The 27,500-nt window shown below is 40.9% G+C and overlaps 1 protein-coding gene across 4 annotated transcripts in view; it reads right to left on the bottom strand.

Moving 5' to 3' along the window:
- Positions 1 to 17,804: 17,804 nt before the first annotated feature.
- LOC127943181 (CXADR-like membrane protein) overlaps positions 17,805 to 27,500 on the bottom strand; it is a 168,793-nt gene continuing 159,097 nt past the window's right edge. For 3 of the 4 annotated variants that reach the window (XR_008149587.1, XM_052539407.1, XM_052539408.1), the window contains 2 exons: positions 19,805 to 20,131; positions 17,805 to 19,603 (listed from right to left, as the gene is read on the bottom strand). Coding sequence is in view for 3 of the 4 variants with exons in the window: in XM_052539407.1 (XP_052395367.1) it covers positions 19,377 to 19,603; positions 19,805 to 20,131 (554 nt within the window). In the remaining variant the exon portion in view is untranslated. Of the gene's footprint in view, positions 19,604 to 19,684; positions 20,132 to 27,500 lie in introns of those variants that run through there. The other variant, XM_052539416.1, reaches the window with a different exon arrangement.

The following is a 27,500-nucleotide window of genomic DNA, read 5'->3' as shown; positions in this document are numbered from 1 at the left end:
TACGCTGTTCTTCTGAACAATGTCTTGAACGACCCATTTTCCTCAGCTTTCAAATGCATGTTCAACAAGTGTTGGCTTCATCCTTAAATAGGGGCCACCTGATTCACACCTGTTTCTTCACAAAATTGATGACCTCAGTGATTGAATGCCACACTGCTATTTTTTTGAACACACCCCTTTCAACTAATTCAACTAATTGCCCAATTGCACAGCCTTAAGAGCGTGCATATCATGAATGCTGGGTCTCATTTGTTTTCTGAGAATCTACTGAACCTACTGGTAACTTGTTTGCCACGTAGCAATAAAAAAATATACGAAAAACCTTGATTATTCTGGTTAGTCACATTGTACTGCTATTATTTTGAACAATACTGTATATATTTGACTATACTGCACATAAATATAAAAAACAAAATTAGAATGAAATACTATACTTTTAATTCTTCTGGCTCAATGTGCCATGCATCGACCTACAGATTTAGTACGTAAGTGTACTTAACGCTGCGTTCCAGGCAGGTTTTTGAGCCCATAAGTCATGACTTTAAACCGCGACTCACGACTTTGTAGAGTTCCAGACAAGTCATGCCAAACTTCCTGAGTGCAAGGAATTGCAGCTAAATTATTAATTTTATTGCAACGTTATATTGTCCTAAAATAGTTTTTCAATGTCAATTGAGTGGTGAAAATCATTTTGAAGTCATAGAGCTTTTTCTGATTGTATTAAGTGCCGTTATGCCTCCAAAACCCAGAAATATGGAACACTAGATGTCACTGAGAGTGCGGCCTAATGCAGGGGCTACATCCTCGGCCCAGCTTGATCCTGTCAGACTGCCGCCTCATGATGGAGATGTCGTTGACACCACTAGCAGTGTCACAGCATTGAGTATGGCTTCTGCGGACTTTAAAGCCGAACTTCTTGTTGCTCTCTGAGAAATGATGGTACGCATTTCAAGTCTGAATTACAGAGGGCTTTGACTTATCTCAAATAAAGTCAGAATTGCAAAGTGTGAAAACGGAGCTGACGGCTAACCTAGCCACTATAAGATATGATGTGGGTGAGCTAATGGGGACTGTGATTGAGATGGAGGAATCACTGTCAACTTGCACAGACGACGTGGCGTACCTCAAGAGTAAAGTGGAGAGCCTCTCTTATAAAGTTCTGTCTCTTAAAAATAAATGTGAAGATCTAGAAGGTAGATCTTGCCACAATAACATCCGTATAATCGGGTTATCTGAGCAATGTGGCACGGATATTGTGGCATCTACCTCCACTCTGCTTAAGGAGGAGCTTATCTTGGATAAAGCACATCTTATTGATCGTGCTCATCGATCCTTAAACCTCAAGCCCAGACCCGGAGAGCGGCCACGTCCTATAATAGCACGTTTACATTATTACGCAGATTGTGTCGACATGTCATGGTTGATAAACCATGGTCTCGGGGCTTTGCACTATGTGGGTGGAGTGAGTGTGTGTCTTCTGTCAGCACTGATTGTTTCTTGTGGGTGTCTCCGCTAATTGTTCATGATCACCAACTGCTACTCATTACCCTTTCCCTACATATTGCCCTGTCTTTCGTCTTGTGTTTGTCAGAGCATTGTTGGTCATTCCAAGGGTTACTTCATGTTCTCTCTTTCCTGTTTATGTTCTTCTCGTCGTTGGATTGTCCTGTCTTCGGAACTCCGTCCACTCCTCTTCATCCCCGGATCTCACCACTCACCTTCACGGCTCTTCCCCTACAGTTCCTGTGTCACGCTCTCCTGCTGCCAACTCACCATCACACCTTGGATCACCCGTGAGCTTTGTCTCTTCCCGGAATACTCCCAGACCTTCAAGATTCACCTTACCTCCTGTCTTTGTGTTCATTGTTTGTTTTGTTATTTAATAAATATTATAACTTGCACTTGCTTCCTCACCTCCTAGATCTCATTACAGAATGCTCTGACCCAACATGGAAGCAGCGAGTACCACTTCTCTCACAGACTTTATTCATCACAATTTCACCGGTATGGATCAGCAGCAGGAGAGTATAGTCAACACCGTACGGGCGGTCTAAGCGCTTGTGAGACAGGTGTCTGAGCTTACCCAGCAGATCCATCAGCTGACCTCTCCCGCTGTGCCCCCCACACCGCCCATTCCCCGGGACATCCCCGAAGCCCACTACGAACCCGAACCTCGTCTTCTGGTGCCTGAGAGTTACTCTGGTGAGCCAGATTTCTGCAGAACATTCCTAACCAAGTGTTCCATGCACTTTTCCCTACATGCTTGCACCTTCAAGACGGAGGAGTCCAAGGTAGCATTCACCCATACACTACTCTCTGGTAGGGCCGCTTTGTGGGGAACGGCGGTCTGGGAGAACCACCACCCATGCTGTGCCTCGTTCCATTCCCTCTCAGAAGAGATGAAGAGAGTGTTTGACAGGGCCGCAGCCGGCAAGGGAGCAGCCCGTCAGCTCGTGTACCTCAGGCAAGAAGATCTATCCGTGGCTGATTATTCCATCAAGTTTCGCACCTTGGCCGCCGTGTGCAAGTGGAACGAGAAGGCGAAGTGGGATAGATTCCTGCATGGGCTGGTCGACTGTGTCCACAAGGAGATCTACCTCCTTGAGTTGCCAACCAGTCTCTATGGGCTCATCGACTTGGTGCTTTGCGTGAACGCTCAGATTAACCGCCTGGGGGCGCAGACCAGTCACACACGCCTTCTCAGCATCCCGGAGAGTGGTATCTCGAGTCGAGAGAACATGGTCGTTCCCGTCATTGATAACGAACCCATGCAGGTGGGTACGCCTCGACTGTCCCCGGGAGGAGAGAGATAGGCGGTGTCTCTACTGCGGTGGCTCCATAGGTCTCGGGTTTTGCACTATGTGGGTGGAGTGAGTGTGTGTCTTGCGTCATCACTGATTGTTTCTTGTGGGTGTCTCCGCTAATTGTTCTTGATCACCAGCTGCTACTCATTACCCTTTCCCTACATATTGCCCTGTCTTTCGTCTTGTGTTTGTCAGAGCGTTGTTTGTCATTCTTAGTGATACTTCATGTTTCTCTCGTTCCTGTTTATGTTCTTCTTGTTGTTTGATTGTCCTGTCTTCGGAACCCCGTCCACTCTTCTTCATCCCCGGATCTCACCACTCACCTTCACGGCTCTTCCCCCACAGTTCCTGTGTCACGCTCTCCTGCTGCCAACTCACCATCACACCTTGGATCACCCCGGATTGTCTCTTCCCGGAATACTCCCAGACCTTCAAGATTCACCTTATCTCCTGTCTTCATGTTCATTGTTTGTTTTGTTATTTAATAAATAGTATAACTCGCACTTGCTTTCTCACCTCCTTGATCTCATTACACGACATCTTTCAACGTGACAGGGCCCAGCAGCAGGTCAATAACAATCTCCATCTTTCCGGACCACAAAAGCCCGGACGCCGAAAGCACTCGCTGCCAGATGTCAGGTGGCAACTCAGGGACATTCCAATCATACGGTATGGTCTGATATATCCTGCTTTCCTCTGGATCACAATGAGTGGAGGGGTTACAAAGGATTTCACATCCCCTGGAGAGGCTGCTGTTTCAATCAAAACCCTTTAAGTGGTTAAAGCTGATTTTGAATGCCACCTGCCTACAAAGTGACTTTGAATGTTCATGTAACATCAAAGAAAGTTTGACTTTGAGACCTACAGTGGCACAGAGACCTACAGTGGCCCAAATATTTTATTATTTTGATAAGCAAATATCTTTCTCAGGTTCACACAAGTTGCATTGTTCTAGTTGAATGTACACCCTGTAATTTAAGCTAAACATTTTATTGTTGTTGTGCAGGAGCTCCTGTAGAATTTGGAGAAGTATGAAGATGACTGTTGGGCTTATATACAGAGTTTAGTTGTTCTGCTAATGACTCCTAGTGGAGTCTGCACCGGTATCCTATAGTTTGGGGATGGGGTAATAGTAGGTGTGGGGGGAGGGGGTTGGGTTTATTAACTATTTTTGCCTTTTTTAATGTATTTTTTGTGTTGGCGGTCGAATTGTGGTTGCAGTTTCAGTTGTGATACAAACTAAACATGACAAGTATTAAAGCTTTAAATATGAGATTTGTTAGTTGGAATATCAAGGATTTGGGGACTGCTGTCAAACGTTCAAAGGTGCTTTCTCATTTAAAGCGTTTTAAAGCCTGATATTGTTTTTCTGCAGGAGACCCACATGCAAAATAATGACCAGGCATGATTGAGATGTCCCTGGGATTTGGAGGTATTCCATTCCTTATAAATCGATGGAACGAATTAGTAAACCGTGCGCACAATTTATAAATCGAGTAAACGCAATAGTAAATTTAGTGCACGTTTTAGTACATTGAGGGAATGGATTAGTAAATCGTGCACACAATTTAGCCTTGTATTTTTTCCTGCATGTCATGTGTGGGGCTCTGTATACCTATATTGTTATCTAAAGATTTTTTCAAAAGCATTGATTCAGTTATATCTCTATCTATCATTTTCTGTGGAATGGTAAGACACCTGGAATCAGGCTAAAAGTATTACAGAATTGTAAATTTGATGGTGGCCTCTCTCTACCAAATCTTCCACAAACTCCTCCTGAGCAGACATGGGACAGTCTTCTACAATTGAATTTTTCTCAAAGATCTTTAAAGGGGGGGTGAAATGCTCGTTTTCACTCAATATCCTGTTAATCTTGAGTACCTATAGAGTAGTACTGCATCCTTCAAACCTCCAAAAAGTCTTTAGTTTTATTATATTCATAAGAGAAAGATAGTCTGTACCTATTTTTCCCGGAAAAACACGACCGGCTGGAGGCGTGACATGTGGGCGGAGCTAAAGAATCACGAGCGCCAGTAGGCTTTTGCGTTGAGAGCGTTTGGAAGCTGTGACATTACATGAGGACAAAACCAACCAAAACAAACCATGGCTAACAGTCAGATTCAGCGTATATTTATGATCCAGAATCAGATCCAGAGGCTGAAATTTAACAAGAGCAGCATCAGCAACAACGTCTCTGTGTGGTATGTACATATTTGCTTAGCGGTTTTGGAAAATGACTAAGTTCCACTTTTTTTTTTTAAAGCTGTACGTGTGGAAAGTGCAGTTTGATGACAACGTCGCATGTTGTTTACTTGATGGGCTCACGCGCTTATAGCTAAGTTAACAATAGAGATATTTGAAGCAGTTTTACTCGTGCAGTTTGATGACAACATCGCATGTTGTTTACTTGATGTGCTTACGCGCCGATAGCTAAGTTAACAACACAGAGATATTTGAAGCAGTTTTACTCACCGCATGCAGTTCCAACACACGATCGTGACCCTTTTTCGTTGGGACTGCATTATCCTTAAGAAATAAACGATGTGCAAATCCGTCAAACTGGGCCTTTTTTGTAAAACAAACATCTTCGAAATGCAGGGGAACAAACACAAACACTTGCACAACTCCGTTGATGCTCTGTAAAAATAAACTCCATCCACTGGTCCCTTAATGCTGTTTCTCTTTTGGTAATCTGTGCAGGGTTGTCTTGCCCTGGCAACCAAAAACACACTCCTTTTGTGACATTTCGCGACGCTCTCGCTCTGATCAGTGAATGTCTGTTGTGCTCTCAGTGCTTTCTAATCCGGCAGACGTGCTCTTAGAACCCATATAAGGAAATTCCGCTCCATCTAACGTCACACAGAGCCATACTTGAAAAAAACTTTCCGAAACTTGTGACAAACCGGAAGTAGTATTTTTGGAACAGAAATACTCCTTCAAACGTACAACTTAATTTTTGAAACTTTGTCCATGTTTAGCATGGGAATCCGACTCTTTAACAGTGTAAAAAACTCAGTATGCATGAAATTGCATTTCACCCCCCCTTTAATTTCAAAAGCCTATGGCACTATCCAGTCCTATGACGACCATTTAACCACTAGGACGAAAGAGACATGGGAGAAAGAATTGGGTCTAGCCTTTGATATTGACTGGTGGGACTCTGTTTTAAACGGTATTCACAAGGCCTCAATCTGTGCCCGCTTGACCTTAATACAATTTAAAGTAGTTTTCAGATGTCACTATTCTAAAACCCGACTATCACAAATTTTCCCTAATACAATTGATGTCTGTGGCAGATGCTCTGGTTCGCCCTGTAATCTTGCACATATGTTTTGCTTTTGCCCAACTCTAAGAAATACCTGGCAAACTTATTAGAAAATAACCAAAACAATCCAAGGTTTTTATTTAGCACAGTGGCTAAATTAACAAATTACCAGACGCCACCTGATTCAAATATTCCACCAACATTAAATAGTAATGACTTTATGAATTTATTCACTGATAAAATAGATAACATTAGAAATACAATAGCGAATGTAGATTCTACAGTATCTAACACTTCAGTTTCATCCATCGCACCCAAAGATAAACTGCAGTGCTTTACAACCATAGGACAGGAAGAGCTAAATAAACTTATCACTGTATCTAAACCAACAACATGTCTTTTAGATCCTCTACCCACTAAATTACTGAAAGAGTTGTTACCGGTAGCCGAAGAACCGCTTCTCAATATCGTTAACTCGTCGTTATCTTTAGGTCACGTCCCAAAACCATTCAAGCTGGCGGTTATCAAGCCTCTTATTAAGAAACCAAAACTAGATCCTAATGTACTGGCAAATTATAGGACTATTTCAAATCTTCCATTTATGTCAAAAATTTTAGAAAAAGTTGTGTCTGCTCAATTGAGCACCTTCCTGCATAAAAATTATCTGTATGAAGAATTTCAGTCAGGTTTCAGGCCCCACCACAGCACAGAAACTGCACTTGTTAAAATTACAAATGACCTGTTCCTTGCGTCAGATCAAGGCTGCATCTCATTTCTAGTCTTACTTGATCTTAGTGCTGCATTTGACACCATAGATAACGACATACTCATAGATAGATTACAAAACTATACAGGTATTCAAGGGCAGGCTCTAAAATGGTTTAGATCCTACCTGTCCGATCGCTGCCATTTTGTTTACTTAAATGGGGTGTCATCTCATTTATCATCAGTAAAATATGGAGTGCCACAAGGATCCGTCCTGGGTCCCCTTCTATTTTCAATATACATGTTGCCCCTTGGTAATATCATTAGAAAATACGGAATTAGCTTCCACTGTTATGCTGAAGATACTCAGCTATATATCTCAACGAGAACAGATGAAACTTCCCAAATATCTAAGCTAACAGAGTGTGTTAAAAATGGAAAAGATTGGATGACAAATAATTTTCTCCAAATAAATTCGGATAAGACGGAGATATTAATTATTGGACCAAAAAACAATACACAGAATCTTGTAGATTACAATTTGCAACTAGACGGATGTACTGTTACTTCCTCTACAGTCAAAAATCTGGGTGTCATATTAGACAGCAATTTGTCTTTTGAAAATCATATTTCCAATGTTACAAAAACTGCATTCTTCCATCTTAGAAACATTGCCAAGCTACGAAACATGTTATCTGTTTCTGATGCAGAAAAGCTAGTTCATGCATTCATGACCTCTAGACTGGACTATTGTATTGCACTTCTAGGTGGTTGTCCTGCTTCGTCAATAAACAAGCTACAGGTAGTCCAAAATGCAGCAGCTAGAGTCCTTACCATGTCAAGAAAATATGATCATATTACCCCAATTTTACAGTCTCTGCACTGGCTACCTATTAAGTTCTTTATCAGTTACAAATTATCATTACTTACCTGTAAGGCCCTAAATGGTTTAGCTCCTGCGTACCAAACTAAACTTCTACCACGCTACAACCCATCACGCACCCTAAGGTCACAAAACGCTGGACTTTTGGTAGTTCCTAGGATAGCAAAGTCCACTAAAGGAGGTAGAGCTTTTTCACATTTGGCTCCCAAACTCTGGAATAGCCTTCCTGATAATGTTCGGGGTTCAGACACACACTCTCTGTTTAAATCTAGATTAAAAACGCATCTCTTTCGCCAAGCATACGAATAATGTATCTCTTAAATTGTGAGTGTAGTTGCATCTGATCAAATGTGCATTTTTATTCATTAGCCTGGGTTAAACTAATTTTAGTTTGTTGGATCAGCAGCTATGCTAATGATGTCTCTATTTTGTTTCTATGTTTTGCCACGGGTAACTAGGATTTACACAAGCTCCAGTCTGGACCAAGAACACCTGAGAAGAGATGATGCTGACCCTCAGAGGACCTCAGATGATGCTAACCCTGAATCAACAAACAGAACGTCTTGGTTACATATGTAACCCTCGTTCCCTGAAGGAGGGAACGGAGACGTTACGAATGGGATCTCGCCCGAGAGCCCAATCACCTTCGAGTGGTACAAAATGAGCCAATGGTACACAAAGTACCTTGGTCTGCGGAATTTGCATCGCGAGCTCTGCCCCGCAGAGCGGGTATATAAGGAGCAACGCGAGCAACTCGCATTCAAGTCTTCGCTGAGGAGCCGAGCCAGTGACCCGGCTGTTCAGCGGAACAGCGATGTGGCAAGGGGACGTAACGTCTCCGTTCCCTCCTTCAGGGAACGAGGGTTACATACGTAACCAAGACGTTCCCTTTCAGTCGGTCACGTTCGACGTTACGAATGGGGTCCCTTACAAAATGCAACATGGCTGTCTTCCAGCGACCCATGTGAGTGATAGCACCCTGTCGTGAGGCCAGCACGAGTGAGGGCCTATAGCTCACACAGAATACACTGGGTAGCATATTCCAGCTGGACATATGCTAGCAAGCTGCCTGCCTGTGGGAGGACGTACAGAAAGCAGGTATCTACCAAGGTGGTGATACGTAAGAACTCTGAGGTACCCAGCCCGCAGGGTGAAAGTTTCAACGACAGAGCTGGCAAGGGCTTGCCAAGGGAAAGACACATGCTGCGGAGAGACTTACTGTGGACATACACACGTGGGATTACCCAGAAGGGGAATCACGACACATGGAGGCACCTAGTCCCACACATGGCTAACCAAAGGGCATGTACGCAAGTGTTGGACATCAACAGTGATGGAGGAACCCAGGGTTCTGACTGAGGAACTCACCTGAGGGAAATAGTGCACGCATCCAGTCCGCGGAGTGGAATGGCGCAGCAAGCGGATTGACACCGAGCAGGTCCTTACTGGCCCGAAAGAGCGAGTACCCGGGAGGACACAGGCTCTACACGGAGATTATAAAATCTCGCGAATGTGTTAGGTGTCGCCCAGCCCGCAGCTCTACAGATGTCTGCTAGCGAGGCACCATGCGCCAGCGCCCAGGAGGAAGCTACGCTCCTAGTTGAGTGAGCTCTCACCCCTAGGGGGCATGGCAGGTCTCGAGCCTGATAAGCCAGGACAATAGCATCCACTATCCAGTGGGATAACCTCTGCTTGGAGACAGCCTTTCCCTTCTGCTGGCCTCCGTAACAGACAAAGAGCTGGTCTGAGGTCCTAAGGCACCGAGTTCTGTCCACGTAGGTGCGGAGCGCCACGTAGAGCTCATCGGCTTAACAATTGAGCCTGCCTGGAATGTGAATGGCACGAAGCGACCTCAGATGCTTGTGACTCCACAGAAGGAGATGGCGAGCGAGTTGCGACATGCGGCGGGAGAGTAGACCACCCTGATGGTTGATGTACGCTACGGTCGCAGTGTTGTCCGTACGGACCAGAACGTGCTTGTCCTTCAGCAGGGCCCTGAAGCGGTGCAGAGCAAGACGTACTGCTAGCAACTCAAGGTAATTGACATGCCACTGACATCACCTGACGCAGCATGCCCATTGCACATGGCACCCCAGCCCGTGGCAGAGGCATCTGTTGACACAACAACATGTCTGGACACCGATTCTAGGGGCACGCCGGCCCGTAGAAACGAGGGGTCCAACCACGGGGTGAAGTATCGGCGGCAGGCCGGAGTGATGGTCACTTGGAGCGTGCCCTGTTGCCATGCCCATCTCGGGACTCGGTCGTGAAGCCAGTGCTGAAGCGGTCTCATATGGAGTAGCCCGAGTTAAACACTTAATAAACAGTTTCAGTGGAACCGCTCTCTTGCCCTCGAATTGTCTCAGGCAATTCAGCAGTGACTGCGCGCGCTCGTTTGTAAGCTGCGCGAACATGGCGACCGAGTCTATTTCCATACCGAGAAAAGAGATCCTCTGCACAGGGGAGAGTTTGCTCTTTTCCCAGTTGACCTGAAGACCCAGTCGGGCGAGGTGTCTGAGCACCAGATCCCTGTGCTCGCACAACCGCTCTCGAGAGTGAGCTAGGATCAGCCAGTCGTCGAGGTAGTTGAGGATACGGACACCCTGTTCCCTGAGAGGAGCCAGGGCTCCCTCTGCGACCTTCATAAAGACGCGGGGAGAGAGGGCCAACCCGAATGGGAGAACCTTGTACTGATATGCCTGCCCCTCGAAAGCAAACCAAAGAAACGGTCTGTGTCGAGGAAGAATGGAGACATGAAAGCACGCGTCCTTTCAGGTCGATCGCTGCAAACCAATCCATCGGACGAATGCATTCAAAAATGTGATTGGGCGTTAGCATCTTGAACGGGAGTCTGTGCAGAGCTCGGTTCAAGGCACGCAGGTCCAGGATTGGCCGTAACCCACCTGTCTTCTTGGGTACTATGAAGTAAGGGCTGTAAAAGCCGGACTTCATGTCGGCTGGAGGGACCGGCTCTATCGCACCCTTTGCCAGCAGGGGCGCGACCTCCGCGCGCATGACAGGGGCATCTTTGCCCACCATCGTCGCGTGGGCACCCCGAAACCTGGGGGGACGCCGGGCGAACTGAATCGCGTGGCAGAGCCTGAGCGTCCGGATGAGCCAGCGGGAAGGCCTGGGGAGCTCTAGCCAGGCTCCCAGGAACCGAACCAGCGGGGTCAAGGGGACTACAGGCGTACCCACAGTGGGGCAGCGTGGTGGAGCAGACAGCCCCGGCATGGGAGGCATAGTGTCCCTTAGCGGGGGCGGAGTGCGGGCACTTGTCTGACTCCAAGTGGCAAAGAGGGCATGAGAAGGCGAAGCGTTCTTGAGCCGTCTTTGCACGGAAACTGGCAAGGGGAGAGGGGAACAAGAGCGGCGAGGAAGCACATCGCCAGCTGTCGTTCGTGGCCTCTTGGGACCCGGAGGTAGAGGAAACAGCTCTTTTAGTGAAGGTTTGGGGAACAAAAAGAAAACAAGAACAAAGGATTCTCCCCCGGCCCTCCTCCGGGGAAAGGAGTGGTCCTGCTACCATCTCCTGATGAGCTGACGTCTCCAACGCCGGGTCGCCCGTCTCAGGAACGCCGCTTGGCCTGGCGTTTGGCAGGTTTAGGGGCAGAGACGGGTTGCGCCACCCTTCTGCGGCCATCTCCTCGCCGCGGCCGCGGTGAAGGCTGCTGCTGTGGCCAAGCGCCCTCGGTGACGAGCAGGCTGAGGTTGCGCTGGCAGCGGGGTGGAAGCAGCAGTGGGCCGCCGGGGCAAGATGTGTCTGATGGCCTCAGACTGCTTCTGGGCAGCAGAGAACTGCTGGGCAAAGCTCTCTACCGCGTCGCCGAAGAGGCCATCCTGGGAGACCGGGGAGTTGAGGAGCTGAGCCCGATCAGACTCCCTCATGTATGCCAGGTTCAGCCATAGGTGGCGCTCCTGGACCACCAAAGTGGACATCACCTGACCCAAGGAGCGCGCAGTGACCTTCGTCGCCCGGAGAGCGAGGTCGGTAGCAGTGCGCGCCTCCTGAAAAACCCCTGGATCAGCACCGCCCTCGTGCAGCTGCTGGAGCAGCTTGGCCTGATAGACCTGAAGTGAGGCCATGGCATGCAGGGCAGAAGCGGCCTGGCCCGCAGCTCTGTAAGCCTTGGCCACAAGCGTGGATGAGAACTTACAGGCCTTGGAGGGCAGCTTGGGACCACCACACCAAGCGGAGGCGCTCTGTGGACACAGTTGCATCGCAACAGAACGCTCCACCGGGGGAATCCCAGCATACCCCTTGGCCGCCCCTCCATTGAGGGCTGTGAAGGCAGAGGTTTCGGGCAGTTAAAGGTGCCTTCCATGAACTAGTTACTTCCTGGTGCACTTCCGGAAAGAAAGGAACCAGAGGGGGGTTCTGGCGATCCGTATGAGAAGCCCCCAGGAACCAATCATCCAGCCTCGAGCACTCGGGACAGGGTGGAGGATCCCACTCAAGCCCGATGCTCTCCGCTGCCCGGGAAAGTACGGCCGTCAGCTCGGGATCAGACTCGGACAACGCTGGCACTCCCGAGGGAGGCAACGCAGCCGAACTCTCATCTCCCGAGGACTTAAGCCCGCCTTGTGATGCGGCAATCGACATACGGTCCTCTTCGCGAGCCCCGAATGAGATGTCAGGAGCCTGAGAGGGTCCAGCAAACTCATCCGGGAACTCGACCAGCTGCGGCGTATGTGAGGGGGGTGTGGCCCGAGGAGGTTCGCTCGTCGGGGAAGCCCACACGGTAACCCTCAGATCACCCTGGCCACCAGCCGAAGTAGCTCTCTTACGAGAAGAAGAGCTAGAACGGGGTGTGGCAGAGCGGACTCTATACCCTTTAAGATAATCGAGTCTCGATCTCAACACCGAGATGGTCATGTCCCCGCAATGAGAACATGAGCCATCCATGAACGCAGTCTCAGCGTGCTGGAAGCCTAGACACGTGACACCGCGATCGTGACCGTCACGAGGAGCGATATATCGACCACACCCAGAAACACACGGGCGAAATGACATCTTTAAAAAGACGCAAATCCGCCCGTATCTCTTTTGTGAGAGAAATTTGGCTCTTTTAGAGGTGTTGAACCGCTCAGGGGAACGCGGGAGCTGTCACAGGAAACCCAGACGAACAGCTAAATCGCGCCGTCACACCAACACCAGCTCTTGCTTGTAAACACTCCGGTGATTGCAGCAAGCAATGTGCTCAGCTCCGAAGCGAAAGCTTGAATGCGAGTTGCTCGCGTTGCTCCTTATATACCCGCTCTGCTGGGCGGAGCTCGCGATGCAAATTCCGCAGACCAAGGTACTTTGTGTACCATTGGCTCGTTTTGTACCACTCGAAGGTGATTGGGCTCTCGGGCGAGATCCCATTCGTAACGTCGAACGTGACCGACTGAAAGGGAACTAACAATTATTGCTACATGTGTGACTGCATCATATAACAATTATGAATTAATAATATTAATAATGTTCATCGTCTAGCTGACTACGTCTTGTATTATTCTTTTTTCAAAAAATCCTGTCAAACATGCACAAACTGACAGTCACCACCATAAGCTACTACTAAATATTGTAGAAACATTATTTTCTGTAAAGTTGCTTTGTAACGATTCGTATTGTAAAAAGAGCTATACAAATAAACTTGAATTGAATTGAATTGAATTATTCTGACACCATGTCTAAAGTGCTCTTCAATACAATTGATGTTTCTCCACATGTAGCAACAAATGCCCCGTCCAATAGACTTTGGATCACTGATGTCATGTACTTTCTAAAACTGGAAAAAAATAAGATACTCTAAACATGGTAATCTAGCCAAATTTTACAATAAGTGGCAACCATTTATGCAATTTTTCCAGGCTAACTAGACCTAACTCCAACACGCAACCTTCCTTTTTTTCTTTAATGAAAAGAGGTGTAATGGGAAAAAAAAATCTAAAAGTTGTATACAAATATGTTTGTTATTGTTATCCAAGTGCCTTCACTGTTATTTGTGTGCAAGCCAATAAATATATGAAACAGAAAAATAAGCTGCGCTTGTTCCTTACATCTGATGTGCCATTTTATCAAATGTCAAGTGTCTTGGCACCACGAAAGAGGCCCGAGGGGAGCTGACTAATTTCTACCAAGGGCCTCCCCCCACCTGGAACATGGTTTCTACCGAGGCCCCCTCGATAAACTCAGTTGCCCTCCCAGTTTGTGTCGGATGGTGCAAACTCTGAGCAATAAATTAAATGAATAAAAGCACTGAAACTTCCCTTCCTGAATTATTCTGGGGAAAAAATGTATTGTGTATCAAGGAAAACATTTCTCTGAATAATTTCTTAAATATTCCCACTCATTGGGCCTCATTTACGAAACAAAATTGGGCGTCCAGTCATTTTAGTACAAAACTTGGAGTTTATCAATATGGATGTGCAACGGTGGCTACGATCAAATCTCACATCTGGTCTCAGATTGTGTACGCAAGTTTTTGAGTTACCTTAACTTGTGGACAGTACAGTAAATATAGTAGAGAATTGTAGAACGACAGTACTGTGTTAATTTTTATATTCCTGACTTTCAGACGAAGCTCATTAGTCGATCGTTAGCCAGTAAGATAGAGCAGAATGTATTTTTGTTGTTGTTGTTTTATACAGGGATTTTGCTTTATATGTGTGAATAGCAGCGTAAACAAGAACATGATGATTCAATCATTACATCAGGCACCTGCAGCACTTCTGTGAAAAAAAAAATAAGTCTATAAAAGGGATAAAATAATTAGGTGCAACCAGTATAGGCTATAGGTATAGACTCGTTTTTGTTACACTCTCAATGCGTTTTATTTATTTTCTTTGTATCTTTATTCAATTTAATCCATCTGATCACACAGGCGCCTCATGCACACACAAACAACAAGTTCTACCATTGCCTGATATTTAATCTGATCAACGTGTGATCATTTGCATGATGAGATTGGCCGCATGCGAATGTTTCATGAATCACATGTGAACTCTGTCATAAGTTGATACTTTATGTGTGCACAGATCTGCGCTCTTTTCTTCGTAAGATTTATAAATGAGGCCTGTTGTGTCTCAAAGCACTTGATTCATGTCTTGTCATGTTTTGATTTTATTTTATTGTCACTCTAAATACAGGACAAAAATGCAGAATTCCCAACATCGTCATTCTTACCTACAAAGAAAAGCAGAGAGAGAAAGAGAATTGAAAACAGCTGAATACAGTCTGGATGAGCAAGTGTTTAGTGGGCAGATCATGTGTTTAGTGAGAAACAAATCAAAGCAAAGTCACTCCTGTTACCAGAGTCTCTGAGAAGGAACAAAACAATAATAGTACACATGGAGACAGACAAACATATTAATCTCTGTACATGTGGTTATTTAAACACTGAAGTTTTCAGAATTCTGTTTGACACAATCCCGCTGTCACTGTGACTTTATTATCATCAAAAGTATGACATGAATGCTGAGTTTCCAGTGCCACCCTTAGTTATGAACCACAGAGGAACTGAAACACAGTTTACATCAGCACAATTGTTTGGTTGTGTATGTTGCACATTTGTTTCACTTTGCACACAATTGTACAAAGAACATTTACTTTAGACATTAATTTCCTCTCATTATAATAATTTTAATAATTGAATTTTGTTTTCTATATTGTTATTATTCCAATAAATGTATTGCATGCAAAGCAGGACATTTTGTATGTTTATAGCACCTTCCTTTATGTCACTGGTGTTCATGATTAGAAAAAAAAAAAAAAGAAGCAGCCTGGGCATCATGACGGTTTCTTTCAATAATCAAAGATTTTTACAACCCGCACTTTATATTTACACTATAAATACAATGAGTATGATCTTCATCTTGTTATTGTACAACATTCAGATCACTCTTCACAAAAATACAAATTATTTCTTAATGTGTAACGTTAAGGAGGTTTGTCTAGCACAGCTCACAATCTCCCTTACTGACACGCTCAGCGCTTTGTATTATATTGTTTTCTGATGCATCCAATCATAGATGAGTGTAGGTAGATGCCTCATTTGACCGCTCCAGACAAGTCAATGTATCCATCATCATGTCAATGTGTAGTTTTGCCAAAATTTCACAACATTGTTCAGCCTATGGTTGTTAAAACCACCGAAAAATTCTGGAAGAATTTGAACAGACTCTCACAGGTGTGTTGTTTTGTGTTCCCTTTCAACGGAATGAGACACTGTGTCCTCTAGGGGTCCCTATGGGGAATGTCTAATCGTGACCTGTCTGAAGCACACACTGAAGAAACATCAACAACATGTTGATTGGCAAAAGCCCATGATGTCACTACAGGTGGGACTACAGTATAAATAGGCGCTGGGAGAATGCGTCATTCTCTTCTTTCGTTTTGTTTTGTTTGAAGTGTGCATTAAGAGTGATCTTTATTCTATCTTCTATTCTGAAGAGCATGCACACAATGTCCTGAAGAGGGATAATTTGCATGCATTGTGAGCATTTTCTGATGAAAAAGCTCTGCTCTCATTTGTCTCTCTCATGGAGGAAAGAGGGGCAGCCATCTGCTTCCCGCAGTTCAGGACCCGCTGCTGCTGAGGCATGGAGGAGAACAAGCTTGTGGGCTTCACAGGTGGATCTGGTTGATAAGTTTAAAGAGGAACATTCCCTTTCTACAAGGTCTGACAACCCGATCTCATGGCAATTCGTACATTTTTCACAAGGTGGCTTATTCGTACAAATTCGTATGACCACACTCGTACAAATTCATACGATTGTTGCCAAATCGTACGTATTTTACGATTTGCACATTTCGTATGAATTTGTACGAATGACCTACACCTAACCCCACCCCTAAACCTAACCGTCACTGGGGTCGTATAAAATTGTACGAGTAAGGTCGTACAAATTCATACGAATAAGCCACCTCGTAAAATACGTATGAATTGGTCATGAGATAGCGTTGGGTCTGAATGAAAATGGAAGAAGGATAGGCTGCAAGTATCATTTGATATGTTATATGAAGCTCTGTCAAATTTTCAGTCTATTGTGAAGGTTGGAAAAGTAAAATATTATATAGAGTATAATTAATAAGAACTCAGACAAGCCTAATATTTTATTTAATACGATTAATAAACTGATATTTCCTGCACCTACTGATTGTCTCGAGGCTACTCAAAAGATGTGTGAGGATTTTTTGGCAATTCTTTGTAAACAAAGTAACAAAGTTGATAATTTTTGGTCACAGATTATAGTAGCAATGACCTTGCACTCTGAGTTAAATCATCTGAGTTTGTTTAGTAATTTTGAACCTATTTCTTTACCTCAGTTTGAGCATATAATAAGGCACATCCATCTGATTCTCTTCCTCCTCTGCTGTTTTTAAAATTGTTTGATCTTTTAGGCAATACTCTTCAATCTCTTTTTAATAGTAGTTAAATAAATGGAAAGGCTCCTGCTTGTTTCAAAAATACAGTAGTGCAGACACTTCTTAAGAAACCAAATTTGGACTGAACTGTTTTATGTAATTACCTACCAGGGAAACTATAAGTAGGTTGGCCGCCATGAAGATAAGTTTTTCAGATCATGTAAAAAATGTGGGTGTTATGATGAATTCAGCCTTAATTTTAGATAAGCAGGTCAATAGTGTTGTGAGGGCTGACTTTTATCAACCCAGAATTATCTATAAACTCAAAAAAATTCTCTCTTTAAGAATCTGGAGAATTTTATTCATGCCTTTGTGTCATCATGCATCGATTACTGTAATTCAGTTTTATATAGGTATTTCACAGGGTCAGTTATCTTGTATTCAATAAGAAGAGAGAGATAATTTCTCCAGTTTTTTTACACTGGTTGCTTGAAGATTTTAGAATTTAATTCAAGGTTTTGCAGATGGTTTTTAAAGCTGAGGATGCTTTTAAGTCTAGATTGAAATTGTACTGTTTTGTTAGAGCTTTTAGAATTGATCTTGCTTGTGTTACTGTATGTAATGTTACTGGAAATCACTTTGGTCAATGGCAGTTGTTTTATATGTGCTATAGAAATGAAAGTTGTAATGTATTGTATTGTAGCTGTTTTCTGTTCTTCAAGCAAACCCTTTTCTTACTCACCTGTGGCAGCAACAATGAAAGCACCAAACTCATACTCAATCCATTTTTTATTGTTTTTAATGAAGAACAGTATAATTCAAGCCTAGGTTCCCAGCTAACATAATTTTGTTATAAGAACATTCTCCAAATATTCAGTGTTTGTTCTGGGAACATATTTTTTTTCTTCAGTTTTCTGTACATTTGAGGAACATTTTTAAAAGCCACCAAACTTGGCTGAATGTCATGTCACTTTCTCGTCACTTTCACTAAATGTATAATCAAATGAAACATTATGAGGTTTCAATAACAATATACACTACTACTGTAGGTAAGGAATGTCTTTCCGTACCTACTTATTTGTATTTTTTATTCTTTTATTATGTGTTTTTTGTTCTGTCGCTGTCATTCTGTTGCACGGCAGAGCTTCTGTCACGAAAACAAATTCCTCGTATGTGTAAAGATACCTGGCAATAAAGCTCATTCTGATTCTGATTCTGATACTATACCATTCAAAAGCTTGATGTAAATAATTTAAATGTAAAAAATAAATGTAAATGTAACAAATGTAACAAACAATGCTGTTCTTTCAATTTATCCCCCAAAAACCTGAAAAAAATATTCTCAGCTCTTTTCAAAATTAATAATAATGTAATGTAATTAATAAACCAAGTAATGGTGCTAAAAAATCAGCTTTGATTGTTCCTAATAAACTGTTTAACTGCACTCGCAAGTGGATATTAAATTATGTTGTGGGATAATTAAATATATTCTAAATAAACTACAAACATAAAATATATAGATTTATTTTGATTAAGATGTATATAGATTAAGGCTCATTATGCAGCTCATTATGTGGGTCTTCTCAGGTGTAAATCACAATGATATTCATGGTAGTTGACGCCTACTCGCCTATGAATTTTACCAACAAAAAGTGTCTTAAAAAATCTAAATCAATATATTGTTTTCTGTAAGTGAGTAAACAAGATGATTTTCACATAATTTAGAAAGAAAAAACATTTGGCTACAAGCTCCAGTTCTCAAAAATCCCGGGAACTAATGTTCTGTATGTGTTTTATGACCTTATTCAAGTGATTTGACATTTTTAGTTTTATACTAACCACGCATAACATTTTTTTTTTTTTTTTTTTTTTAAACACAATCAATTACATACATGCTGCTCACATATTATTATAGCCCAATTTGTACTGGTTACAGTGAGATTAGACTTTAGCCATTTGTATGGGTATAAGAAACTGAAAAAAAAAATAATAATAAATATCAGGGCCTGACAAAACTTCTCCATGCCCCAAAAATGCCCTTAGACCTCAGAGGGTTAAAACAAACAGTGACCCCCATGGTGGTGACACCAACAAAAAAATTTCGACATCTTAACCTCTGTTAATTCTCAACAAGAATTTCTGTAGATGTGTGACAGAAATAAAGTAAATCTAGTTAGTAACAATTGAAGCTGGAAATGCTGTTTGAGGACTTGTTTAATCAGATCTTGAGAGATTTAAAGTCTTTTATCTTCATTTCATCTAATGCTGTTGCTGAAGAAAATTGTAGTTTGTGTTCTTATGTCTCTTTCTTTCAGTGCTTGTTTACAGCAGGTGTTTGAATGATTGAAGGCATGTTTCAGGAACATTTTAAATAGGATTATCAACGTGATTCATACATAATTCAGTAGTGGCCAAACTCATGACGTTTCCAGTTTCCCTCTGGCTGCTTGAGCACCTTTTTCTAAAGAAAACTGCAATGAAAATAATAACCAATGACACAGCTGATATAATGCAAACCAAGACCAAAGGCAGTGTTGGCCCCAGTCCCTCCCGTTCTATTACTCCTTGGTTTCCCTGTTCAATGGATATTGATCCTGAGAAAAGGTAAAGATAAAAAATAAGAAAAGATTTACAGGAAACATTACTTGTTGTACACAGTTATATACGTCAGCATTCAGACTGGAGATTTGGTGAATTTCAGACACTGGATCAAACAATTGCAGGATTTAGATTTTAAAACAATCAACTTTGTTTATATTGAAAACTTATTGCACTTCTCTGCTAGTTTCACATACCATTGATGATCAGCTTTAGAGTCTGATATTTATCGGAGTTTTTGATATAGCAAATGTATTCTCCTGCATCAGTGTGTTGAAGATGGTTGAGTTTGATGGAGAAGTTTCCTCTCTGATACTCCTGAGGGAAGGTTTCAATTCTGTTCTTGTACTCTGGATCCTGTGTCACTGGTGAATTACTGTGTGGAATTATATCAAATATAATTTTGCTGCCATTGTGTCTCCAGCTCACATCAATGTCTTGAAGTTTAAGATCATGTTGAGTTGAAGAACACGGCAGAACAACAGAACCATAGATAAACCCCTCGACTGTGACCTGCAGACACACTGAAATCACACAAACTACTGTAAACACAGTCTGACATCTATATATGTAGCATGAATTTAACTCTTAAATATAGTTTTTGTTCTGACCTTTGTTTATCAGCACAGCAAATACACAGATGAAGCAGTTGCTGCAGAAACAGAGAAAAAAATCTATTTAACTTACTTTAGCTCAACTTTAACTTCAACTTATCATGCTTTAAGCAACACCAACATAATATGTTTGAATCTCACATAAAACACATAATTAAGATAGGTTAGGATCTCCCCCATGTCAATGCATGCACTATTGTTACAATTTGGCAGTCTTCACCTGTTTTACTCAAATGGTAAAACCTTGATTTGACTGTAAATCATAGTACTATCAACTAAAATTAACATGTATCACAAACATGAGACATAAAAGATGATAATCCAAAATGCTAACCGCTAACAGCTAAATTAAAATAACAGTTACAAGCAGTTAAACCTAATAATCAGGTTTTTAATATTTCATGTTTAATGTATTCATGAAGCTTAAGTTTTTAATTCTAGTTTAAAAGAGGCATTTTTGTCAACTCAAACACAGCAGGCCAAACACAAACACAAACAACAAGCTTCATCAGACTTTCACTTTCAGAGAAGAACGAGTTTCTCCAAACAGCATTTCTTTCAGAATTCATCACACATACCTGATCATGGTTCTGGTTCGGTATTACCAATATACTGTATGATTTATTTGATTATATATTGCTCATAAATATTTCTGAAATTAGAGTGAAACACTACTTTTCCAACTCTTCCGTCTCAATGTGCGTCGTCCTTCAGATAACGTCAGACGTCAAGTGTACGTAAATACGTAAGTAAGACGTGAGTTTCATCAACAGTTACCAGGTGAAATGATATGAAACAAACTCGAGATTAAATATGTACCCTTTAAAATATTCACTAAATTTACCCGTGCAAAATATCATTATCAAAATTCATTAACAATATTATTCTGATTCTGATTCTGAATAACTGCACTTTCTGTACTATCGAAATAAATGGTTCATTTGATACATAACAGTAATTTGGGTCTAATTTGTTTAATTATTTCCCCCAGGAAATCTAAATTATAAGCTGTCTCTAAAACATGTGATATATTCTTTAACACAGAGAAGCAAAAATGTTTGAGTTTATTAGTGAATTAGTCTCAATAGAAATGGAGTCAATTAAAAAAATGTGTTTAAATGTCAATCAAATCAAAAAGAATTATACATTTTTTAACTTCACGGATAAATTCTTTGCATGGTAACGTTCTTGCTGTACATCACCAAATACTTTGGATCTTGAATATGTTGCTAGAAAAGAAAGAGGAAATGGTTGTTGTAAAATAAAATGTATTTTCTTATTGTATGTTTTATTCATTTATTTGTTTATCTTCTTCTACAATCTATCTGGTTTATTAATATGTCTCCTTTAAAGTAATCCTTTCCTGTATGTCTTTAGAAATATGTTGTCAGACTTATTTGTTCCATTAATTAATGAATACATAATTTAATAAATTAATTCATTAAAAAATAAATAAAGAACGGCACTCTAGATTTTCTTTCCTTCAGTATATTTAAGACTCTCGAGACACAAGCTGACTATTAGTAACATACTTTTCACAAATTACTCTTGATTTTCAACTTAATTTTTACCATTAGTTATAATGAATGTGTTTCTAATCTCAGATGTCTTGAATAATCTGTCTGATCCTTAGTCATCAATAAAATAAATGACATTGGTTAGCCTACAAAATCTCCAAGAAGACTCCAAGACCTCATAATTGTGTGTGTCAGAGAGACACCAAAAACGTGCAGTCCTGGGGTTCTCCAGGACCAGGATTGGGAACTACTGCCATAAGTGAAATTAACAGCAGCAAATTAAATGAGTAGAAGTACTCAGACTTACATGAGTATGAGATTGAAGCTTATACTCCCATAAACCTCTTTGGGAAAACATCGTATTTTGTATCCTGTTCATCAAATCAGACATTTCTCTTATATGTTCCTGCTGGCTCACTCTCACCTACAGATAAAATGGAAAGAGATTTCAAGAATTAATTAATAAGCAGTTTTTCTACAACAAGAAATTACCTGTATTCTTTTTCTTATAGCTGAGTTCAATCCCTAAAGGTGTTCTCTCTTGTTTTGATCCTGACAGATTGTTCAGCTCTTGTGAGACTCAAAGATAATATTGACTGACGTTCTCTTGGGAGGAGGAACTTAGAGACTGAGGGCATCTGTCAGAGATGAGAAGGCGAGTGGACAATTACAGTCTGTTTTGTGGTCATCAGATCACCAAGACATCCTCATTCTGATCTGCAAAGGAACTAAAAGAAACAGAAAGGAACAGTTTCACACGCACATCATGTCTTGAATCTGCCCTTCATGCCTTGTTTGTTTATAGGATACAATATCAGCATGAAGGTTTGGTTGCTAGTTTTAAAGCAGATGAACTTTCTGAATTCAAATATCCAGTTTTTAAATGTTTTAAAAGCACTTTTTCTTGTTTATTTGATCATTAGGAAACATTCTAGTTCACAATCCTTCACACATAATGAGAATTTTACTTCTGAATCAAGTAACATTTCAACAACTAAATGTTTCAGGTATAAACACTTCATGGACAATGCTAACATTTTGTGAAACGGAAACTTTTTAAAGACCAGATGACTTTGAACAAATGATTTAATAATGTTACCTGAAGAACGATTGTTTTTAACCTTTTTCATTGTACAGCTCATACAAAAAAAGTTTTATACTGAAACATTTCTATTTTTATTTAGAATATCAGTCAATCTGAATCAATCTGACACACTTTGTGCTGATTTACACTCATTTTTATGTTTTTTATTAACAGATCCGAATGTAACAGTTACTCTTTGCTCAGTAAATATCATGACAAAAACTAAAAACATGAACTCACTGAAATATGAAAACAAGCTGTTGTTGTGTCTGGATGTTTTTCTGATTAACATCTCACTGTCCTTCCAGCTTCAGAATGAAGAGATCAGATGAGATGTGAGACATGATGGGGCATGATGTCTTTATTTTGCATCATTGTTTCTTAAACCCTCAGGACATTTACTGTAACAGCACAGGAATGCTAGCAGCTAGCAGCAGATCTAGCAGCGATATGGGATTTGAGGCATGTGGAGTTGCTTGTTTGCAAATGTCTCAAGACATCATGGAACAATCAGCATCACAAAAAAAAAAAAAAGTGGCCTAAAGATTTTTCAACTGGGCTTTGGGTTTTTTCTTGATGTCACCATTGTTGAGATTCATGTGCTGCTGTTTGATGTCTGTGTGTCGAAATAATATAATAGTTCAAAACTTTTTCTGTATAGAACACATTTTAAAAAATTCTTTATTCCTGATTGGTGCAACAATACTGGGTTGGTGAACCTAAATTAATGGAGAAACACACTTATGATCAGTATTTAGGATTCAGATGAGATCAGTGAATTAGACCACTTCATTATGCTTATATTAGAAATAATATTTTTTCATCATTACCTGATTACATTCTGTCTTGGTTGTATTTTTATTTATTTTATTTTTCTACTGCAAACGTGTTTTATAAAAAGATTCAGCAGCCAGAGGAAACTAAAATATTCAAGTCAAGGCCAGATGAAGAATGAGCTGAAAGCAGAAGAGCGTTCAAGTGCCATCATTCAGTGTGTGGTCCAGATCTGGAACTAAACAATGTTGCTGTCAGGGAATATTTCTATTCTTTCCGACAACAAAGTATATGAACATGACGAGCTGGTTATCATGGCTTCAGAAATGGGAAGTAGGACATTTCTGATAGCATGTACATCATGAGTCCAAGACAGTTTTTTGATTATTTCAATCATTCACCTGACAAAAAACATACCTGAGATCAAATAATATTTGAAGTGATCATGTGTGAACATTCTTGGCTTTCTCTCTACACTGGCATCAGACAAAACTAGAAGTGTATATGCACACACTTGTTAGACTTGAAATCTAACATGGACAACATATGCAACTACCCCATTAGAAATGTTGGTATCTATCATAGCATCTTGCTCAAGGCTTAAATGTTGTAATTGTTGTTAAGACATATTACCCTCGTTACTTAATGCCTTGAGTAAGTGTAGAGGAAGTGAACCTTTCATATTTCTTTCTGTGAAAAGAGTAGATTTTTAGCAAACTATCTGTAGAATTCAGAAGACAGCTATTCAGTCCATTTTTGGAAATGTGTTGAGTTTAAGATGACTGATGGCATCAGGTTAGACTGAATGATACTGTTTCTGTGAAAGTCAATCTACAGTACCACTTACATTGTGCTCATTCTCTCTTTAATATAATCTTTTAAGTTTGGCCCAGTAGAGGGCACCACACAACAGAGAGACAAAGACCTGTTCATACAACTCAGAAAGATACTTAAGTTTCCATATTGCATTTATAACCATAAATAACTATTCCTTTAACAGTCTGTTTTTAGCATACACATATATTTTGCTGTTAATGCTTAAGAACAAGTTGATTTACTATTGACTTCTCCTATTGACTATGCAAGCAGTATGTTTGACGTAGAAGGGTAAAGAGCACATTTGGGACTTACGCTGAAGATCATTTACTTTGAAGATCATGTGATGTCATGTAGGACATGTTTCCTGGACACACATCCTTATTGGTCCTGGATCAACATCCCTATCAGCCAATCAGATTTAAAGGTTGGGTTTCAGGCTAATGTTAGGATAATAAGACTACATGAATCACATGTTGTTTTCTTGTTTTAACAGTCCTCATACTACAACACAAGGTGCACAAACTACAAGATCTTTGGCCAAGAGACAGCCCCGACCAACAATGTTAAGTATGTTAAGTATAGTGCAAAGACCACCTATTTGGATTTTTAAAAAATAAAAAATTTTTTTTGATCACTTGACATTGCATTGATCCAGGAAATATCTTGAATGCAAGCAGATCCTTTTGTACTGTATGTATTATAAAGCTTGTTTTTTTGTATTATGCATGACGTTATGTCTTTATCTGATGTTTTTCATTTACTATTAAAGAGTGGTGCTTGTGAGACCCTAACTCCTCAGATGAGTTCACATAAGATTAGAAATATCCAGACATCTTTGACAGATTCTATTTTATTTACACTATTTGTTGGATCTTGAACATAAAGAGCTTGTGTACATACAATGAAACACAATGGTCCTCATTTCCAGCGTGTATACCTGAGAACAATGTAGTACATTTAAAATATATTTACCAGTTCTTACAAATAAAACATGTTCAGTATAAATGTTTATATAATTGACAGGCTTATCTGTCTTACAACTTCAGCCAAAAATTTACCAGTTTAAACATCTCTTTCTGTAACACAATAAAAACAGTGCATAAGGCAAGGATATAACAGTACATCCGAAATATGTAAACATTTAGCTAAAAAAGTAACTTATAAAGCCATGAGGCAAGGCAAGGTTATTTAAATAGCACACTTCATACACACTAGTAACTAAAAGGACTTGAGACAAATGGTACAAAATGAAAATATAAAAACAGCTACTGAAGCAACATCGTAGCTTTCACTTTTTAACATTGTAACTTTTTTTCTTATAGGGTATAGATCTTATAGATTTATGAATGAGTAGAGCACCTTGTAAGATCCTGAACATTTTTTTGAAATGTACCTGAATTCCAAAACCATGAACAACTACACCACTAGAGACTGTTAGATAACCTAATAGAGTACTCATAAGGAAGATCCAGAAACACACTCTTTCTAGCTGTTTTCTGTTCTTCAGAAAAACACTTTGCTTACTGGAATTTATTTTTATTTGTCTACCCGAAGCCACAGCACCAACCTCCTCTGACTCAATGTTTAATGCAAAAGCTCATGCAGTTGCTGCATAAAAGTGCAGTTTTTCATTTACCGACTGCTTCATCATGATTATCAGCCAATACTGTTTCATATTGTGCAGAAGAGTTCACAACCTCAGGAGCAGTGTTGTGGGTAACGCGTTACAAAGTAACGCGTTAGAGTACTTTAATTACTTTTTTCCTGAAATTTGTAATTTAACGCGTTAGTTTCGTGCGTAAGTAATCAGTAACTTCGTTATTTTTTTAAAAAAGTAATCCGTTATTTTAAGGAAAGGAAAATCCCGACTGCAGCCTGCTTTTTGTCAGACAGTAGTCCTAGGTCTACTGTGCCACCTGCGGATGTACAGTATCAGCGGAGCCGAAGCTCTGTGATCGTAAAGTCAATGGCTGTGATGCGTCTGTGCCCTGCGCCTGACCCTGTGTGTGTGTGTGGGGTTTTTTTTTTTTTTTCGAACTCCCGGCAAGATGGCAGAGAGGACAGCGTTTGGTTTATGGAAGTACGCACATTATTTTCAATTTGTCAACGAAAAAGAAAAGAACATAACGGTAAAATGCACACTCTGCTTTGGTGAAAAGCTTCTGTCGACCGCCAAAAATTCTACCTCAAATTTAACGCTACGTTTTAATCACTACTTTGAAGAGTAAATGTAAGAGGACTGTGTTCAAGCGAATTTAGGCTTGTGACTGTGAGTGACACTTTAATAATAATTAGTTCGGCTATTAAGCGATTTGTCATTTGCCTGTGTGGCGGTGAAGGATTTAATTCGGTTTGTTATCATTTTTGTTTGACAGGCAGCTGTTAATTTCTGTTAGATCATTGGCTGGCTGGTTGTTCATCATTTCTAAATGGATTTAAATCTGCACGCCTGTTTAAGGTTGTGTTTACAAGTAAGCATAATTGTACTTTGATAACTGCATTATTTAAAGTTAAAGAAAAATCAGGAGTTATCTTGTGGTGCTCATAATATACAGTAGCCTAGGCTACCCGGGCTGGGTAGGTGCAAATTTTGATTAATAATATGTTCTGTGATAATAAATAAATAAAACGCAATGTGGAATAGCCGATTGCTGACTGTCTTTCCTGTTATTGTTATCCTGCAGTGTTAATGTAGTCGGATGACTGACGTTATTCATTGTCGGGAGTCACGACTTCTAGGTGCATTTAAAGGGACCGGGGGCTGTGTCTGTCATGTGTGAGCCGCTGCAAATGGCTTTTAATTTTTGGTAATGCATGAGTACTCTAACGCGTTACTTTTATGAATAGGTAACGCTGTATCATAACGGATTAATTTTAATTGATGGTAACCTTGTAACCTAACTAACTACTTTCCAAAGTAACTATACCCAACACTGCTCAGGAGTGGCTGAACTCACAACGTTTCCAGCTGTCTGGCTGTCTAAGTGCTTTTTTCTCCAGAAAACTGCAATTAAAATTACAACCAGACATAACAGCAACAGTGGTACTATAATGCTAACCAAGAGCGAAGACAGTGACGGCACCA

Source organism: Carassius gibelio, chromosome A22 (genome assembly GCF_023724105.1).
Source record: "Carassius gibelio isolate Cgi1373 ecotype wild population from Czech Republic chromosome A22, carGib1.2-hapl.c, whole genome shotgun sequence".
NCBI classification, from domain to species: domain Eukaryota; kingdom Metazoa; phylum Chordata; class Actinopteri; order Cypriniformes; family Cyprinidae; genus Carassius; species Carassius gibelio.
This window is presented reverse-complemented; position numbering and strand designations above follow the sequence as displayed.